The sequence below is a fragment of the Mizuhopecten yessoensis genome, unplaced genomic scaffold (genome assembly GCF_002113885.1).
Source record: "Mizuhopecten yessoensis strain PY_sf001 unplaced genomic scaffold, ASM211388v2 scaffold943, whole genome shotgun sequence".
NCBI lineage: Eukaryota > Metazoa > Mollusca > Bivalvia > Pectinida > Pectinidae > Mizuhopecten > Mizuhopecten yessoensis.
Window position 1 is genome coordinate 83,507 of NW_018403799.1, and position 18,627 is coordinate 102,133.

Sequence of the window (18,627 nt, forward strand, 5' to 3'; positions counted from 1 at the left end):
ATATTGCTTTTTTACTGGGAAATTAACATAAATATTTCAAAGCCATGAAGATGCAAGTGTTCAATTTGTGCAACGGATGATAATGAGTATTACTGTGAAAATCAACATGCAACAATTTATAACAAAATAACTGGTGACGTTTTGTAAATTGAGCAAATTACATATATGCATTGTCAGAAGAGACGGAAATGTGAATGTTTTAACTCCTCTATCACAGACGTCTTAAAATTTACGATATATACACGGATATCACATGCCAACTATATGCAGTTATGAATGTCTTATAACTTTGCATAGTGAAGCTTCTGTAAAATCTAAAACGATCACTATACGTTGTATGAACAAACATAAACAGTTCAATGAGGCAGAAACATATTATAGTCATGCATTATTAAAAAGTAAAAACACATTAAACATTGAAGAAACATCTTTACAGAAAAGTCAACCAAGCATGACACAAAACTGTAATAAAAATGTCAGTTTTCGTACACATGTTACCGGCGTATACTAGTACTCATTAAACCTCGCATACTTCATCTAACGGCGACACGTAGACCAGAACAGCCAACGTTGATTCCATACACGTATATCAGTTATAAGTCAGTTGAATTTGAAACCGTTGGAATTCGGGGATATTCTAATTATTTACAAATGGCGAACACCAGTGCTGTAAACGTGAAATGGACTTCCCGAGTCGAGTTCATTGTAGCGTTACTTGGATATTCGATTGGTATGCCGGAATTCTGGAGGGTACCATATCTTACCTACAGGAACGGAGGAGGTAAATGTAATATATGTATCTGATTGTACAAAAATGTTAGATGTCGATTAATTGTCATGGTTCGCTCAACCTCTGTCGTTTCTTAATAGCCTTCCTTTTATTAAAGAGTAGAACTTTTTACAATAGATAACAAAATAACACATATCCTTTCAGACAGGTAGACGAACAGACGGTCAGACAGATTGACATATTGACAGATAATCTTTATTTATTTCACATACCCCCATCGCCCAATCATTTGTCTCCAGAAATCCATTTTTTGTCTTAGATATATAATTTTGAGTTTTAAATTGTAAAATCAATATAAGACGTCATTTGGAAAACAAAAACAGAGGCTGTATACGCGACAGTTACTGATTTTATAACACCNTATTATAAATGATGAAATAAAACACATTGTTGTATTTTAACACATACAGTTGCTAAAATTCTAAAATTCTATTGTTTTAATATTTCAAGAATATTGTTAACTTTTTAAATCTTCTATTATCTCACCTGTAAATAATAGTTTAGCTCTATTTTACCTGTCGCGATATGACGCAAGTTTATGGACACAACATCCTGATAAACGTGACAGCAAGAGACCTTGACACATATTTCCCTCCCCTGCCTATGTAAACGACATGTATAATACCATGTATAATAGTTCTTCAAGGAACGTTGTGTAAAATTTTGTAATTTTTGCAAAGGCAGGTGCAACAATTTGATAGCAAAGTAATATCTAAACGAATGTTACGAAATGCAGAATAAAAATATTACTCATGTAAAGTTTAGAGTTATAATTAAACATTTATATCTTTTACATTTGTAAGTTTATCACATTGAATATTGTTTCCATCTAATTTGCTAATCAAGAGTCATTTGTTTACCACCTAACAATGATGGGTTTACAGCTTTTTAAATTGTATTTCTATGTAGTTTGGAACCAATTAAATAACCTGTTTCATTAAGGACCACCGCACCACTGCCAAAATCTAAAACAAAGTATTTGATTCTATTTTATCCGTCATGATGATATCCTTGATAAATGATTTCTAAAAAGATAAACATACTTTGCAGGACTTTTACGAGAAATATAAGGATAACTTAAAAGAAATATGAATAACAACAGTGTTTGAGTGTAACAAAGACACCGCGGACTAGATTCGAACCCTTATATACTGCTGACTGCTAAACTATCGTTCCAAGCCACTGCTTACCTAATCAACGCACGTGTCCCGGCCCAATCGTTCTACAGTTATAGCCCAACTGAAGTTAAAGGAAAATTACTGTGCATAGGCCAAACTTTGCAAAGGGGCAAGGACCCTTAATTCTTTTAAGAAAAACTATTTTTTTTATCTCAACAATTTTATGAAAATGTGAAATGTAGCGAATCATGTTTATTTATTGATGCTGTATATCAATATATTGTACAACTGTGTAGCATGCATTACCAGTGACAGTTGTAGATTCGAATTATCAATATGCTCCCTTTAATATTCTAAGGTAATTAACATCGAAAACTATTGACCACTTACTACTCGTTCGTTATTTTTCAATTCAATTCAATGTATTGACTGTAGGCCATACGGCCCATGAGTACATATTATATATTGTATACAATACATAAAAAGGATGTGAAACAGCAAGACAAAAGTGGAGTACGAGTAAAAGAAATACAGCTCTTATCTTATTTGCTTCAAAAATAAACTTGCGAAGACGGCTTCAGTCCTTGTTGTTATTGACACTCAAACATTGAAGGTTTTTGCCAATAGTATTTTTTGATATATTTACTTCTTAAGTCGTTGTACATATTACATATTAATACAAGATGATATTCGTCTTCTACTTCAGTAGTCGACTTACAAATTGCACAATATCTCCTATTCCGCTCGATATTTCTATAACGACCAGTTTCAATTGCCAAAGAATGTGCAAACATACGAGGTTTTGTATAACATATTCTATGTTTCTTAGGCATTTACTGAGTTAAATAAAACTGGATGGAAAAATGGTTTACAATATGCTTATATAAAAAACATTTCGCCGAATTCTCTAATAAACCTCTAAAATATTGTGGAGCGTGGTCAAATTCTTTGACGTGTATAAGGAAAAATGGATTTAGCGTTCGATGGTGATTGGCTAAGCCATACTTCACAGAAGCCAAGAGTACATAGCAATTATTTTACATAGTGTTCCCAATTGAATCAACCACCGGTGTTTTTCTTTGATAAAAAATCATAGGCAGTATTCAAAATACAATTTTTCGTGTCGAGCAGTTTAAACAAATATTTAATTATTCTAAACCTTCGTGTATATTCTAAAGGGAAACGACCAAGTTCCTAGTATACCATTACATTTTTTGTAAACTGTTTAACTATAGGTAAAGCCCTTTGGTCGAACCGCACACAGTATGCTACTAACGTAGGTATCAAACAACACAGCATGATTTTATAATAAAGACTCATATTTGAAAACAGAAAATAAATAAAGCAAACGTGTCTTTACTTCCTTGATCTGACAATTGTTTCGGTATGTTATTGAATTTGTTATTGTATCTTAAGCTTACGCCGAGGTAAGAAAATTGGTAAACACGATCAAGCTTTTTTCCATGGTAAGTCCATGTTTCATTATTTCGATTTTCCCGCCTTTACGGAATACCACAACTTTCGTGATTTCACTATTGACAGTTAATTTCTATTACTCGCAATAAATGGGAAGATTATCCAGTAATTCCTGCAAGCCTTCAACAGTTTTCAGAGCAAGACTAAATCGTCAGCATATGACATAAGGATAGGCTTAATTCTTCAAAATCGTATGGTTGGTTACAATTTGAGATAAACAGAACTCAAAGTCGTTAACGTACATAGCAAAAAGTATCGGCGACAACATTTCGCCTTGCATTAAACCGATATTATTGGCAAAGAAATCAGATAAACAACCTTTAACTTTTACACAAGTTCTAACATGTTTATATATTGATTTAATGATGTGCAGAAGCTTGCCTCTGACTCCTTACTTTGATAGCTTATACCAATAATTACCTCTGTATACATAGTCAAACGCTTTGCAGACATCAACCAAGCTAAAAGATTTAGTTATAATTGAATGTAGAGCAAAATCGCATCAACAATACTAAGTCCAGTGCGAAATCCAAACTATGCATCTGTGATAACATCGTATGATTCGGACCAATTTATTAACATAGAATTTAAAATAGACGTGAACAATTTCCCAAGACAACTGATAGACTGATTGCTCTGAAATTATAAGGATCACATTTTTCACCATTTTATAGACTGGAGTTATGACGGCCACGGACCACTCCGAGGGGAAGCTCCCGGAGTACAAAATTTCATTAAATAGTATTCACAAGGTAGGCAACAATAAATTTTTACCAGCTTAAAACCATTCGTCTAAAATTCCATCGATTCCATTGATTTGCCACGATTCGAATTACGAATAGCTTTGTTATTTTCATCAATAACTTTAGGACTGTCGAATTCTTCATCTGCATCGTGATTAAAAGTATCATCAAAACCAGTCTCATCGCCACCCTCAGCGGTAAACCCTTTAAAATGGTTATACAAAACATGAATACTCATTTGGGGCCCTGATGATTTAGGTGATGAACATTTCTTATAGAAGTGTTTTGAGGTGTACTTTATCAGGTATTCTAGCATGTCACCTTCATATCTAATATAATCTCTTTTTTAACAGCTTCTGCTGATCTATATAACTTCTTTTTATCAACTAAATATTTATGATTATTTGCAGACTAACATTTGTTGAATACATTTAAAGCATTTTTATAATTAAATCGGGATCAAACCAAGGCTTGTCCTCGCACACGTGTGTACCTCTGTTTGTTTGGCCACACCCCATTGTACTAGCGGTATTTCTTTCCGCGCACGAATTAGCGCGCACAATAAACGGACTCATATCACGGGTCAATTCATCGTAAAACGACCGACACATGTAGCAACAGATTGATGTGTCGCTTCACCTGACAGTATAACGGACGCGTTAATATTTTCGAGATTATTTGCAAGAGTATTTAAAAGTAGGCCGCTTTGTCCGTCACTGCAGTGGTAAGTCGGCATCTCGGTACACACACACTTAGGGTTGCCATGTACCTATACGGAAGGAACGGACGAATCGGGACATCTGTACAATTCACTATCAATATTAAGTTTGTCCTTTACGAACACTGTCCTATTCTTTTCATCGCGAGCCTGTTTGCAGATAGGCAACAGCCTCTTCCTGACATCCCGGACCTCCTTCGGATATTGCGCAGAGATATACATTTCAGTTCCTTTACCTTGTTTTATTTTGTTTTTCAGTCTTTCTTTCTGTTGAAATTGACTAAATTTTGCTACAATGGGACTCACATTCCCTGCTTTTTTTGGACCAGTCCTGTGAGCTCTGTTGTTAAGTAGATTTTCTGAAAAGTCCGATTCGTCGCTCGCGAGGATCTTAATTTTATTAATACAGTCCTCACAGGGCACGCTCCGAAACCCCTTTTGTCTCGTCGACTCTCTCTATAAAATCAAGCCCATGCTCTTCACTGACACCAAAGATCATAGATCGACACTTTAGATCGACGATATCATCATTGGCACGATTGAGGCTTTGCTGTAATTTACCGAGGTCAGCATAGTTGTGTCGGTTATCTTCAAACTGTTTGGCAATAAAAGTTTGGGAACCTTCAATATCATCTAACCGGATCTTCAGGATTTTGACATCTTCATGAAGCTCACGAAAATACTTTTTCAAGTGAATCCAATTTGAACAGTTTGCTTGTCAATGTATCCACCTTAGATATTAGTGGTGATATAAGAGCTAAAGCCCACGCGGGGGTATCCGAAAATGGCGGCGGAGTGCTGGATTGGGTCATGCTTGACGGGACCATGGAGTAGGAGACGCCATAGTGTAAAAAGAAGTATTCGGGGGTTGGCCATTACTCATATATGGTTGTCCGTTGAACCACTGGTTGCCTTGTGGATGGAACTGTTGACAAGACATGTCCGTGTTTCACGTACTATACGCGTTACCACTGTTCATGCATGGATTAACATCGCTCACCTGTAGCTGCGGGCCGCCGTTGTCGTTAACCATTTTGGTGTTGGTACCCTTGCAGCGCTTCTTTGGAGGCATTAGTTACAAGCACCATGTAAATGTCCACACATTACCACACAAAGGTCGGAAAACACCACCAGAGTAACTCGATAACTCAGACGAAACATATCGGCGCTCCGACATGCACGTCCGTGCTGTTCCACACATCACGCCAGTTCATGAATTCCCAGTATTTGAGAACCCCACGGTCTGTTCATGCCAATGTAATATTCCAAAAGCTAAACGTTCGGAGTGCAAAACGTTACACGGACTTAGATTTCAAATAAGTTATGCTCTCCTTTATAAGAGAACATCTATTTTATTACTTGAATAAACATGTATTTAAATAAGCGGTAACACAAATAGGGTCATATGGAATATAAATGATGATTAACACTGGGAACAGATGTACACTTCAACACAAAACCATACCAAACCAAACTTCACGAACTTATTCCATGTAATGCTATTTATTGAATGACAACTGTTAATAGAGTAAAAATTGCACAGAAGTGGCACTAGCTCAAAAGACCGAACACAGAACTAAAGCTTACTGAAGCCTTGGCAAGGATGCTCGCTCGTCTTACTTCCTTGAAGCTTCCATGCGACACCAAGCCATTTTAAAGATTGATACAATATCAACCAACACTCCAAACAGAAGTAAGCTTTCATAAACAAAAGTGTATAGCTAAGGGATGAGCGAGTGTGAAATAAGCGGAATTGTAGACGAAACATTTTCAAAATGTATGTGGGCACAACATTATATTCTGTCGCTTACCAGAATTGTCGTATAGAAAAATGAGAGCAGCCCCGATATATCTATGCTTAGCTGTGTTGATGTGCCTTACAACCATCCATTATATTCAATATGATATGTGTTTAGGTTTATGAGTCAATTTAATTTCCAATTTACATTTTTCATTTAGTTCTAATTTATTCATTAAAAAAGCAAGTGTCGTTTGGTTATATTACTTGACATGAGACACATTGTGTTTCATAGATTCATATCAGACATCTGATATAGTTTATGATGTGTTTATAAAGTTATGGCAGAAAAAATAGAAGATGTATGCTGTATTTTGAGATTGTCTGTTTTTGAGTTGTCCTCGTGACACGGAGCGGAACCCGTAAAAACTAATATTTACAGAAGTTTAATCACGACATACCAACGCAAAACCTGAATCAAACTAGATTGTGCGTTTATTAAATCATGCTACTCTTTTTAAACTACTCAATTAAATTGTCATTTCGTAGTAAGGCTATTGTTCATGATGACATTTACAATCGCCATCCGGGCTTCTTATGCAAAAGAAAACAATTCTATGGAAAAGTTATTCATGCCAAACAATTTCAACTTAACAGATTTTTATTTTCATATTTTCCATTTCCATTTTTTTTATCTCGCAACCCCGCTCTCATTATTTTGATTGTTGCCATTTTTCTTTGTTAGAATTGCCTTTCTGTCTAGAATTATTTGTTTATCAAAGACAAAGATGGAGGTTGATACGTTCCGTTCATTTATAAGACAAAAAGGACCTTAATGTGTTTCACGTGCTAATGTAGCGTATCTACTTGCTAATAAAAATCAAGAAGGCAATGATTAAATACTTCAAAGTTTAAAAAGAAACTCTCATTATCCATGATACTCTTGATTTGAATTTGCTGTAACTCGTTACAATTGATACAAACTTTTGATTGACCTAATCATTTTGTTTAATTTACATAAATGTGAAATGTTTGTCAATTTTTAAATTATTCTTCATTGGCTATAATATATTACCTTCTAAATGATATTGATTGCCTGATCTTATTAAGGTTCAAGTCAATATCGTATTTTAGGACCTTTCATTATCGCCTACATTCTACTGATGCTGGTGTGCGGACTTCCGTTGTACTTCTTAGAGCTTGCGCTGTCTCAGTTTTCTGGCAAAGGACCGTGGAGGTTTTGGGACATCTGTCCATTACTGAGGGGTAAGTTAAATGCTGATCTGAACATTCATTTAGTTAAACACCTATTGCCTGACAACTCCAACACACATCGTTTTGGGTATTTTGATATTTCAAAAACAATGGACGGAATAAAAACAGCATTTATACATTCTGCAAATGGCGCTATTATATTTTTCTCTAGAAAAAGTTGGGTTCCATTATGTAGTTAAGAAAAAAAAGGGTACAGATCATTCATATATAATAATTTTACTTCAAATATATACATAGTCCGATTGTTCATATTTAAATTCCCACAGTAAGTTCTCTTTAAACACTACCATTTAGGGCTATGAATGCAATTTGTTCATCTTCATTTTGAAGATTCGCCTTCCTCCTTAAATAACTGAAGCCACAGATGCTTCAATATCGAAAATATAATATAATACCTATATACAAAGCACGCGTAACTATATAATTGAGAATGTAAGCATATGACTTGAACAATATTTGTCAATGTTCATGCCAAGTATTACCGCATACTTGTTGACACATTAATTTATGAAACCCATTTGCGTTCATACCTGCATTAACATTGACAAAATGACGTTCAATCCTTTTCATCCTTAACATTGTTGCACTCTAACACTTTGTAAACGAGTCAGTTGTTTAATATAATACATCAACTTGTGTTAGTCAATTTAAGTCTTACAAAAGCAAGAGGTTTTCATCTATATGAAACGCTGTGAAAAGGTGTTTGAAATTGGTAATTGTTGAGTTACGAATTACTTACGTTAAACTATAAGTACTATAAATGTGTGTCACCAAAATATACCATATCATTCCAACCTCCCATATTTTTACAATTGCCAAATTTACAGGAATGGGCATCGCTATAGCAGTCATCAACGCTTTAAGTGCCGTTAATACAGCCATCATGGGAGCCTGGTCGATTGAGTATTTCGTAAACTCGTTTAAGATAGTTCTACCCTGGACAAACTGTGACAACGACTGGAACACCCCGGCGTGTTATAGGGAAGGTTCACACACAGAAACTGGGAACGTGTCTTTGTATAACAGCACTGGCAACTACAGCATGATGGTATATATAACGTTTCTTTACAAATATATGGAGGGAATTTAACGGTTTCCTGTTAAATAACATAAATATTTCACGACCATGTCGGAATACCGACAGTAAGCACGAAAATAAGTATTGCTATATTTTGCCTTACGTAATAATTACGTAAACAATTATATATTCTTATTTCTTACATTTACAAATTTCTGCTAATGACTTATTTACATTTCATTCTCTTTGTATGGAAAACTTCTTGTGTTTATGGTATTTGTATATATTTGTCAACCCGCTTATGTTCTGGTGCACATCTCACAACAGTTAGTTGGATGTATTGCCCGCAGTTCCCTTTTTGTTTTGAGAATTATAATAAAACTTTTTATAACAATCTTCAACTATTTAATATATATTCAAGTTTTGGATGCTTAAGTACTCATTATTCATTCTATTATTACTTTTGGGTAACTACATGTACCACCAAGAAACCCTGGATCACTGAACACCATCTAGTATATGGGAATACCAAAACATAGACTAAATCTGTACAACCAGGAAGAAATAACCCCAAATAAACCTGCAGTTCACACATTTTTTTTATAGCCATGCAAACATTTTAATAATTAGTTTTAAAACACCATTTTGAAAAACCACTTGTATGTGTATAATAAGAGATACTTAAAACTCTCCATGCAGAGCCAGCAAAATCCTGGATTTAAGGGAATATATTCAATGGCTATATAGGTTCACTGTTGTCAGTGTTGTGCCCCCTTTGTTTGCTTATCTGGTCCAAAGGAAAGACATGTGAGCTAAATATTCTGTACCGTGGCGACTGTCTTACCGTCCATCAGCAATTTGTTCAAAATCTTTTTTTAGAACATTTCAACAAGTATTCGAAGGTGGTTAGGATTCACAAAAAATGTAGAAATAGAGCAGTTAAACACCCAGGGGATTGAGTGTAGGTTAATATTGTCATATTATAAGGTGGTTAATATTGTCATATTGCTTTAGATATCTTCTCTTGCAAAACTATGAGAAGGATAATGGTTGCCTGGAAGCATTGTGAGGAAGTGGGAACTCAAAATTGTACAAATAGAGGGGCCAAAATCCCCACAAAAACCCCACATGGCTGAAAGCCTTCTCCTAGCATAGGGGCAATTTGATCAAAGAGGTTCTGTGTTCAAACCTAATGGTTAAGACCCACAGGCAATCATAATGGTGTGTATATGGTGTTTACGTGGAACACATAATACTTTAATTAAGGGTGTGTGTATAGAGTATGCAAAATGGATTAAGTTATACCCCTTTAAAAGCATTTTTTGCACTACTAAAGAACACATACTTCACCAATTTCAATGATACTTGGTACATATATTGCTTGCATTGATCATGAGGGGACATGAGTATTCGAGAATATAGAACAGAGAACTTTAGCTCCCAAATGTATGGAGTTATGTCCCTTTGTTGATATACATTGCTTGAGCTACTCATTTTAAAATAATGTTCTGATTTGATTGATCTTCTTACAAAGAAACCTTACAGCAAAATAAAACAATTTTAGGAAACCTCTCTTATATTTCCCCTCCCAATAACTATGGAGGGACAGTTATGATAACTCCGTACTATATCGATATACCCGGTATGCGTGCGCATAATGGACAATTAATCATTGCAATCGGCCTGACAAAAGAAAACAAGGGTTCAAATTATTCCAAACAAGTAAAATCATATAAAACATTATCTTTGGTTTATAAATTTATCCAGAGCTAGGATAAGTGTTATTTTTACATTTAAATATAAATGAAAATAATACTGATACCAAAAGTGATTGGTTAAATATCTACCGTTATTTATAACCTAACGAAAGTCAGTAATCCAACAGCTCCGCAGTCATGCCTGTCATGTTAAGCTGATTGACAGCGAAAGGGATGGCACCATGTTGGAGGGTGGATGGTGTCTAAAATGTACGATCCCTCTACGTTATGAATATGTACTGGAGTTTTAAGCGTGGAGATCTTGTGTCGTTTTATGACTCTAGACGACCTCCATGTTCCCTCCACGCTGTCTAATGGTGGAGTAGCGGTGTAATGTGGAGTCACGTTCCACCGCGGGATGTTGGTTGGGAACTGAACGTGGAGTCACGATGGCGGGCAAAAACTACACAGCGAAACGTGGGGATCGTATGCCTCCACACGGTGTGTAGTGTAGAACCTCCCACCCTCATAACGATTTTATCACAGCAGCACAACCGTTAGGGATGTAAAAGTGTATTCTGTGGCGTCATATTCAAATGACGTGACACTTGACACCTATTGTTGTCATATTACATTGTGTTTACCAAGGCAACCAGTTTGCAAAAAAGTGTGTCAATGAACTAATTGTACAAGTCGGAACTTTATTTTAAAAACATAATTCACGTTGTCTACATACAGGAAATTTCGTTTGAATATTACACTGTATATCATGAATGTTAAATACAGCGAGTTTATTGATGTACTTGGATACTGTTGTTTGTTGTCAGTTTCCACGAAAGTATGTACCACGAAACGATCTATATGGCTTCAAACCATGAACCTTTAATCATTAATATTTCAGAACTTGACATCTTGGACGACGGTAACTGAAACGAATAGTACTATATACCATCCGAGGGATTCTGTGGATGAGTTTTGGCTGTAAGTGTGAATGAGATATACAATTCCATGTCTTTTTGTGAAAAGAAAACCCGTCACACAATTAAACCTTTTTTTAATTGATTTAATGTAAAGCTTAACGTTTATAATGGTCTGTTGTCTCTTGTAAGCGATGCCATCTCTGTCATTTAATGTATTGTTTATGAAATTACTAGTAATCTATGAAATTACAAAAAACGACATTTTTTTTTTTTTTTTTTAAATCGTTGAATTTATCATTGACGTTCAATCTAGACATTAAAATTACCTATGGAATAAGAAATTCATGATTTATAGACAAATACCATATAATATCTTTTAAATATACCCTTACTTTATAAAAGCAACTCATTAAATATTATGATACCCCTACTTTTGCATTGATTTCGCTATCAAGGGAGTAAGTCCACTATGATCAATGTGTTAGTATGAAAAATAAAAGTTCTCCGGTCAGTTACTTCTCTGCCTGTTTCGCAACTTTTTCATAAAAATAACTGATGAGTCAGATGATATTTTGATGAAGCTTTTACTTACCCGATTCCGCATATTAATCGATCATGAGACTAAGGCGCAGAAAACATTGAAAAATAGAAAATTTCTGGAATCTGGACGAAATTTAAAGTGCTTACGTTTTGTTTCGAAATAATAAAACAGAGAAAGTATGTGCAACCATATTTCGTTGTGTATTGTTTAAAGATGTACAAATATAAACCAATGGTGAAAAGAATAATACGACACGTATTGAAGATTTTTGTTGATAATGGAAATTGGGATATACTAAACCCATGTTACATATGTACATTTGACAAAGAAGAAAAAACGTTTGTGTCATGTTCGGGTCGAAACAGGTCACGTGTTCCATATTTCTTTTCGCCTAGAAATATGTCTGGAATAATATTGCAAATGTTTCCATTTAAATACTACTTAATGTCGGACAGAATACAGAATAAAAGAATTATCTTATTTTCAAAATAATCAGGTGTGTCACAGTTTCCCCTTAAACACTTTTTTCGGTCTTTGTTTTTGAGGAGAAGGGGTGGGGATGGAGGTGGGTGGGTACTCTTTGTTTTTGAGGAGAAGGGGGTAGGGGATGGAGGTGGGTGGGTACTCACGTTTTAATAAAAAAATACTTTGAATGAATGTACCATCTGTGATAACGCTAGCCGTTTTGATTTATCAGATATCAGATCCTGAGAATATCTGATGGGATTGACTACCTTGGAACCATCAGTGTAGTATTCGTGGCGTATCTGTTCGTGTTGAGACTGCTGGCCGCCATTAGTATTGTGAAAAGCGTTGAAAGTATGGGCAAGGTAATCCACACGCACTGTACTGTTAAGCAAAATAAGAAAAATCTGATCTTAAAAAATAGAATATAACATGCATATTGTCGATCTTATTTGTAAAACAAATGGTTATTCAAATGTAAAAATCTAATTCAAATGTTACCGTTTTCCTTTTAGTATTTCACGTCTGTATTATTGCTGACAAAATAACATAGAATATATTGTTCAAAATTCTTGCCATCTAAATTTCTGCGACATGCTTTACTGACCTTGATGTAATGTACTTTTGACCAAAGGACATCTTGAGGTTGACATAATAGATTTTCTAATACAGACGTAGTGCTATACATATGAGCGTTGTACATGTAGATAGTATAGACTGGCGTTTTTTTGTATGTTTATTTGATATTCCATGACATATCAAATTTTCATTTATGATAAGTCAGCTTTAATGTTTTTGTGTACAATGCATTCAACTTAGGTATCTTGTCATCATCACTTTTAAAATATGTAATAACAAAGTTTTACTTCATACACAACACACAAAGTACTATCAAACGCGACACAACTTTGCAAGACCGACTGGTCACTTTGTCAAGCTCAGACACAACGTTGCAAGACCGACTGGTCACTATGTCAAGCTCGGACACAATGTTCAAGATCGACTGGTCACTTTGTCAAGCTATGACCGTGTCATATAAAGGAAACAGTTGCTCTGAAATGTTTTGACACGTTAAATACGAACACTGTGTTTGAAGTAAAATTTTGATATTTGGTCCCTTAAACTGGAACTTGACGCTAGAACCTTTAATAAATTTTGCCGAATGCTTCTCTTTGTTGTATATTGCTGTTCATCTAGTATGAAGTAGATAGGAAAAATATTAAATCTCAAATAGTCTAGGGATCATTTGTGTATCAGAAAATTATTAATATCTGATTATTTCATTATCAAAAAAAAACTAACTTTAAAAAATAGATGAAACACTATTAAATTAAACATTTTGATTTGAATTCACGTATTCATAATATGTTCAATGCGTCACTAAAATAGGTCAAAACTATTCACAGACGATTGAGTCATTCAAAAGATTAAATTAAAGAGTTGTTTAATAAGAAAAATCAAGAAAAAAATCAAAGTGTCAAAATTGCAATTGAACCTCAAAATTGGTAACAGAAACCAGGGGCAAAATATGACCAAAGGAGAGATTTACATGGGGTCTCCTGAAAAAGTAAAAGGAATATAACCATATGTTATTGAAAAATTAGCGTCAAATAGCGTAACTTTACAACTCAGATTGACACTCTGATCAGATAATTCTCACCTGGGTCTAACGAAATGAAAAGTAGATAGCACGTAAAAGGTTTCGTAGTGCCACAACATTAAATATTCACAATATATATACAGCTTGTTGCTATTGAGGTAGCAGATTGTAAAACACTGTATTCAGTAGATGCTAACGTTCGTAATGTGTTGAACCCGGCCAAAATATTAACGTTACATGTTGATTCTACAGATGCTATACGTAACCGCACTCCTTCCTGTTGTTCTAATTGTGATGATCTGGATACGAGCCCTGACCTTACCTGGATCTACCAAAGGGATGCTGTATTTTGTGTCGGCTGATTTCAGAAGGTTTGCTGACCCACAGGTACCAGTTCTTTTTAAGTAATTAATACGACATAGTATAAGTGTACTACAGTGAATTTCTTTCATATATAACAATAAGTAGAAATGCGATGGAATTTTTTTCTGTTTGAATGAAACTCATATCTGATACTAGGTATTCATTTATTCAAGTGTTTAAGGAGAGTAGAATAAGCGTCTTATATGTATGTGTTTTAGTTGTGGATAGAAGCCTCCTTTCAGACGTTTATTACGCTTGGCCCGGGCTGGGGAGGACTGATGATGATGGGTGCTCACAATAAATTCCGGACTAACTGTTTCCAGTATGTATTTTATCGTTAGGAATCTGCTCTCTGCATTTTTAAATCATGTTAAAAGAGGCGATATATAGGTATTACTTTGTCGTCGTCGTCGGTTGCGTCGTCCGAAACAAGGTTTCCGTGGGTTAACTTGAGTTTCCTTCGGTTGATTTAACTCAAATTTGGTACACATATTGCATACAAATATAGCCTGAATGAGTTTGCATTTCAGAGGTTTACGTGCATTTTTTGTGTAGTTATGCACCTTTATTTGCCAAATAAGGGCATTGTGTAGTAAATGCAAGAACTCTTTTATTTTTTGATCAATTCCTTACAAACTTGGCAATTATGTTCAACATAAATTACGGGATTTTCTGTCGAGTTTCAACTTTCCGCGTTTTTGCGTATCATACTTGACATAGCAACACAGTACTTTATTTTTGCCGTTAACCTTTCCTTTTTTACACGATAACTTAAACAATTGTTCTCCGATTTTCAATGCCAAATAACGACATTCCGTCGAAAATGTAGGAACTATTTATTTGTTCAACACCTCTACCTCAAAGCCAAGGTTCTAGTTTTATTAATATCAACATTGACCACGAAAGTGTAATTCTGAAACACAAAATAGCGTGCGCCATCAATATAGAAATGAATGGCAAGGTCAAGGTCACCGTCACTATAATTAGAAAATCTGTTGCGCAGGCGACATATCCACTCCTGTGGAATTCTTGCTTTATTCCCCCCCCCACCCCCCTCCCGATTTGTCGTAGATACAAATTAGGCATACTGTATGACTTTTTGTGAAATTTATAATTTTGACCAGTTGTATGGTTGCCATCAGGATCTCGTTTTTTTGTGATATTAAGACCGATGTTTGTTCATTTTGCTTATTCAATTGCCTCATTGTTTTGTTGACACTACCCAAGTTCGCAATGTGAGGAAGTGACATTTCTTGGATTCGATTTATATTTATATGGCGGGTGTCATCGATATCGATGAAGCAGAACACGCTTATCTTTCCAAGACATATGGTCTTATTCTCCTTGTGATTTTTAAAGGGTCTACGTGTAAATCTTTCCTTTGATAATGTTTTGCCCTGGTTTTGTCGAATTTGAGTTTGAATTATGGCTTTGGTATTTTTGTTTTGTTTTAAGAATATATCCATACATTCATTTGTACCTATCACCTTACTGTAAAAAGTACAGACAATAGATTTATTTTTTCCGAGCTATCTTGCCTGTCCTCTTTCTTTTCTATCTTCTGTCTGCTCCCAGCAATGTCTCTCTAGGTACCAGTCCCGTCTGCCTCTCACTCTGGCTGCTTCGAGAACGTTTAACACTAAACAAACAATTATTACTAAAATCCTGCTTTATATAATTTATTGTATTTCAAACTTTTTACATTCAGATCGTCTGTAATATCGACATCAGCGACCTTGACCTTCGGTCTTCTCAATGGCCTTGTGGTGTTTTCCGTGCTAGGCGTGATGTCCGAGGAAATCAATGTTCCTATCCCAGACCTGATGACATCAGGTCAGTCTATAATATTGAAGAAATGTATATTCCTACTCATCCTCTCCTCAGAAGACTTGTATCCCTCACATGGATATTTTGAGTAATCACGACAAAAGGTTTTTCATTAAAATGAAATTGCATATCAACCGTTATAAGAATCATCTTATCATTATCCATTTATTTATACACACTTCCTGTCCCTGGTTCAGCAGGATGATTCATTGTTAGTTCTGGTGGAAATAAGATTGTCTTAGCTTTTGAGATATTTAAGTGCCTATGGGGATGGTGATTTATTTTTATTTCATTAGATGACCCATATTTCATAGACGTTTCAAACTTTGGTACATGTAGCATGCATGTATTTGTTTTTTCCTATCTTTCAATGCTATAATGTTATAAAATTAATTGTTTATAATGTACCCATGTCAAGGCCTAGTCCCCAGGGGTGGATTATGACATATGGGTCACCCCTGGTAGCTTGGGTGTTTCTCTTTACATCAAGGTACTGAATGCATGTTTATGTGATTAAAATCCCTGCCTTTCGATATTACTCCTCAGAGTATTTTCCCAGACAGATTCCAAACTCTGATGACAATCCTCGATTTATAGATCTAAAGCAGGTATATCTCTTTTTAGATTCGCTATTGTACACGGACCCGTTTCCTAGATATGACCCTGGGACATTGGTTCCTTGTCCAACCTGGAACCATAGAGTTCTTGATACCCACGCCGTATTGTATATTATAGGGATTTCGATTATAGTAGTACAATTGGACATCAAAATATTGAGGCCTAGCACTTCAGCCACCTTGATTATAATCATCATCATTTATATGACTATGGCAAACCTAGGATCAGGGATACCCCGTATGAAATTTGTCACAATTTCTCTTCTTGTTGCGAACGAGATATCTTTAATTTGCCCCTCCCTTTCCATTATAGCCTTATCCAGCAATTGTTAACAATTGATTCCCCAACGCTTAGAGATAGTTTAGATCGAATCTGGTTTAAATTCCTGTACGCACACATTGTAAAGGAGTAAACTAATGAAGATACTCCTCTGTTTCCTAGTTTGCCCGCTCCCCTGCCCCCAAAGGACGGCACCCTTATTATTTACAACCTGAGTCTTTTCCCCATAAAAAACAGCTATCTAAACAGTTTCGTTTTCAGCTTCATGTTTACACCGTGTTCGTGTAAGTTATGTCACATTAATGACGAAAGGTATCTATTTTTTTGTAGGTGGTTTTTCAATCGGATTTATCGCCTATCCAAAGGCCCTGAGTTATTTCCCCCTACCACAACTTTGGTGTGCCATTTTTTACCTGGTCCTTCTACTACCAGGACTGGATGCCATGGTGAGTGTTACAAGTTCATTTATAATTAATTGCAAGATATTCATAGCACATCAATTTATATCTGTCTGGAAAATGTAATTGATATTTATAATACACAAGATTGTAATGGAACGCAAACAGAAAGAAGAAAAAAGAATTATCGTTTATTGTCGAATCCTGCAGTGTTTCCCGGCATTTATATATTTGGTTCGGATAACAAAAAGATAGTGTAAAAAGAAAAACAATCAAATTTTGTTTTCGTACAATAATTACGTCAAACATTTGTAAAGTATGCATAATTGAATAATATGTTAATATGAATAGGTATTGAAATGTAAACACTGTCATCTATTTCCCAGGCAATACTGACCGAACCATTACTGATGATCTTTGAAGAAATGTTCCCTAAAATGTTGAACAATCGAAGGATTCCCCTCCTGACCGTTGTTAGTGTTGTGATGTTTCTTGCTGGTTTACCATTTGCTACACAGGTAATTACGTTATGCCATGTTCGACAACATAACATAGTTGGTAGTGCATCGGTCTTTTTTTCCACAGGATCATAAATGCGCAGAAGGCAGGATTTGATTGTGACATTTTGCAAGATACTTTCACCTTGTAGTTCAACCTAACCTGGCAAGAATGGAGAATACTATGATAAGGGTTTAGTATTTTTTTATACTGTAGTTCACAAGTGGCATGACACTGCGAATGAGCTGTTGGAAACATGGACTAAAACAAGTAGATCACGTTTACGATATCAAACACACACAGAAGTACACGTATAATTATGGAAAACATCATACCTTCCTGGTATCTTCATCACTCTCTGTGATATCTAATATGACTTTTTATGTACATATATATGCTGCATAGTTATAAACCAGAATAAACTATTTTTATCTTATTTGAAAACATTTTGTTATAGAAATACATGGTCAAAGCAAACAACCTTAACCTTGTGAGTGATGTATGTGATTTGAAAATGCATTTTTACATGTGTATATTAAACAGGC

At 35.2% G+C, this 18,627-nt stretch overlaps 1 protein-coding gene across 1 annotated transcript; it reads left to right on the forward strand.

Annotated features, from left to right (window-relative positions):
- Positions 1-570: 570 nt before the first annotated feature.
- Positions 571-18,269, forward strand: LOC110455754 (sodium- and chloride-dependent glycine transporter 2-like). The gene is made up of 10 exons (XM_021506110.1): positions 571-781; positions 7,718-7,849; positions 8,686-8,761; positions 12,732-12,864; positions 14,352-14,486; positions 14,681-14,784; positions 16,171-16,295; positions 17,517-17,632; positions 17,971-18,102; positions 18,234-18,269. The coding sequence occupies exons 1-10, from the start codon at positions 652-654 to the stop codon at positions 18,267-18,269; spliced, it is 1,119 nt and encodes a 372-aa protein (XP_021361785.1). The 5' UTR covers positions 571-651.
- Positions 18,270-18,627: the final 358 nt, after the last annotated feature.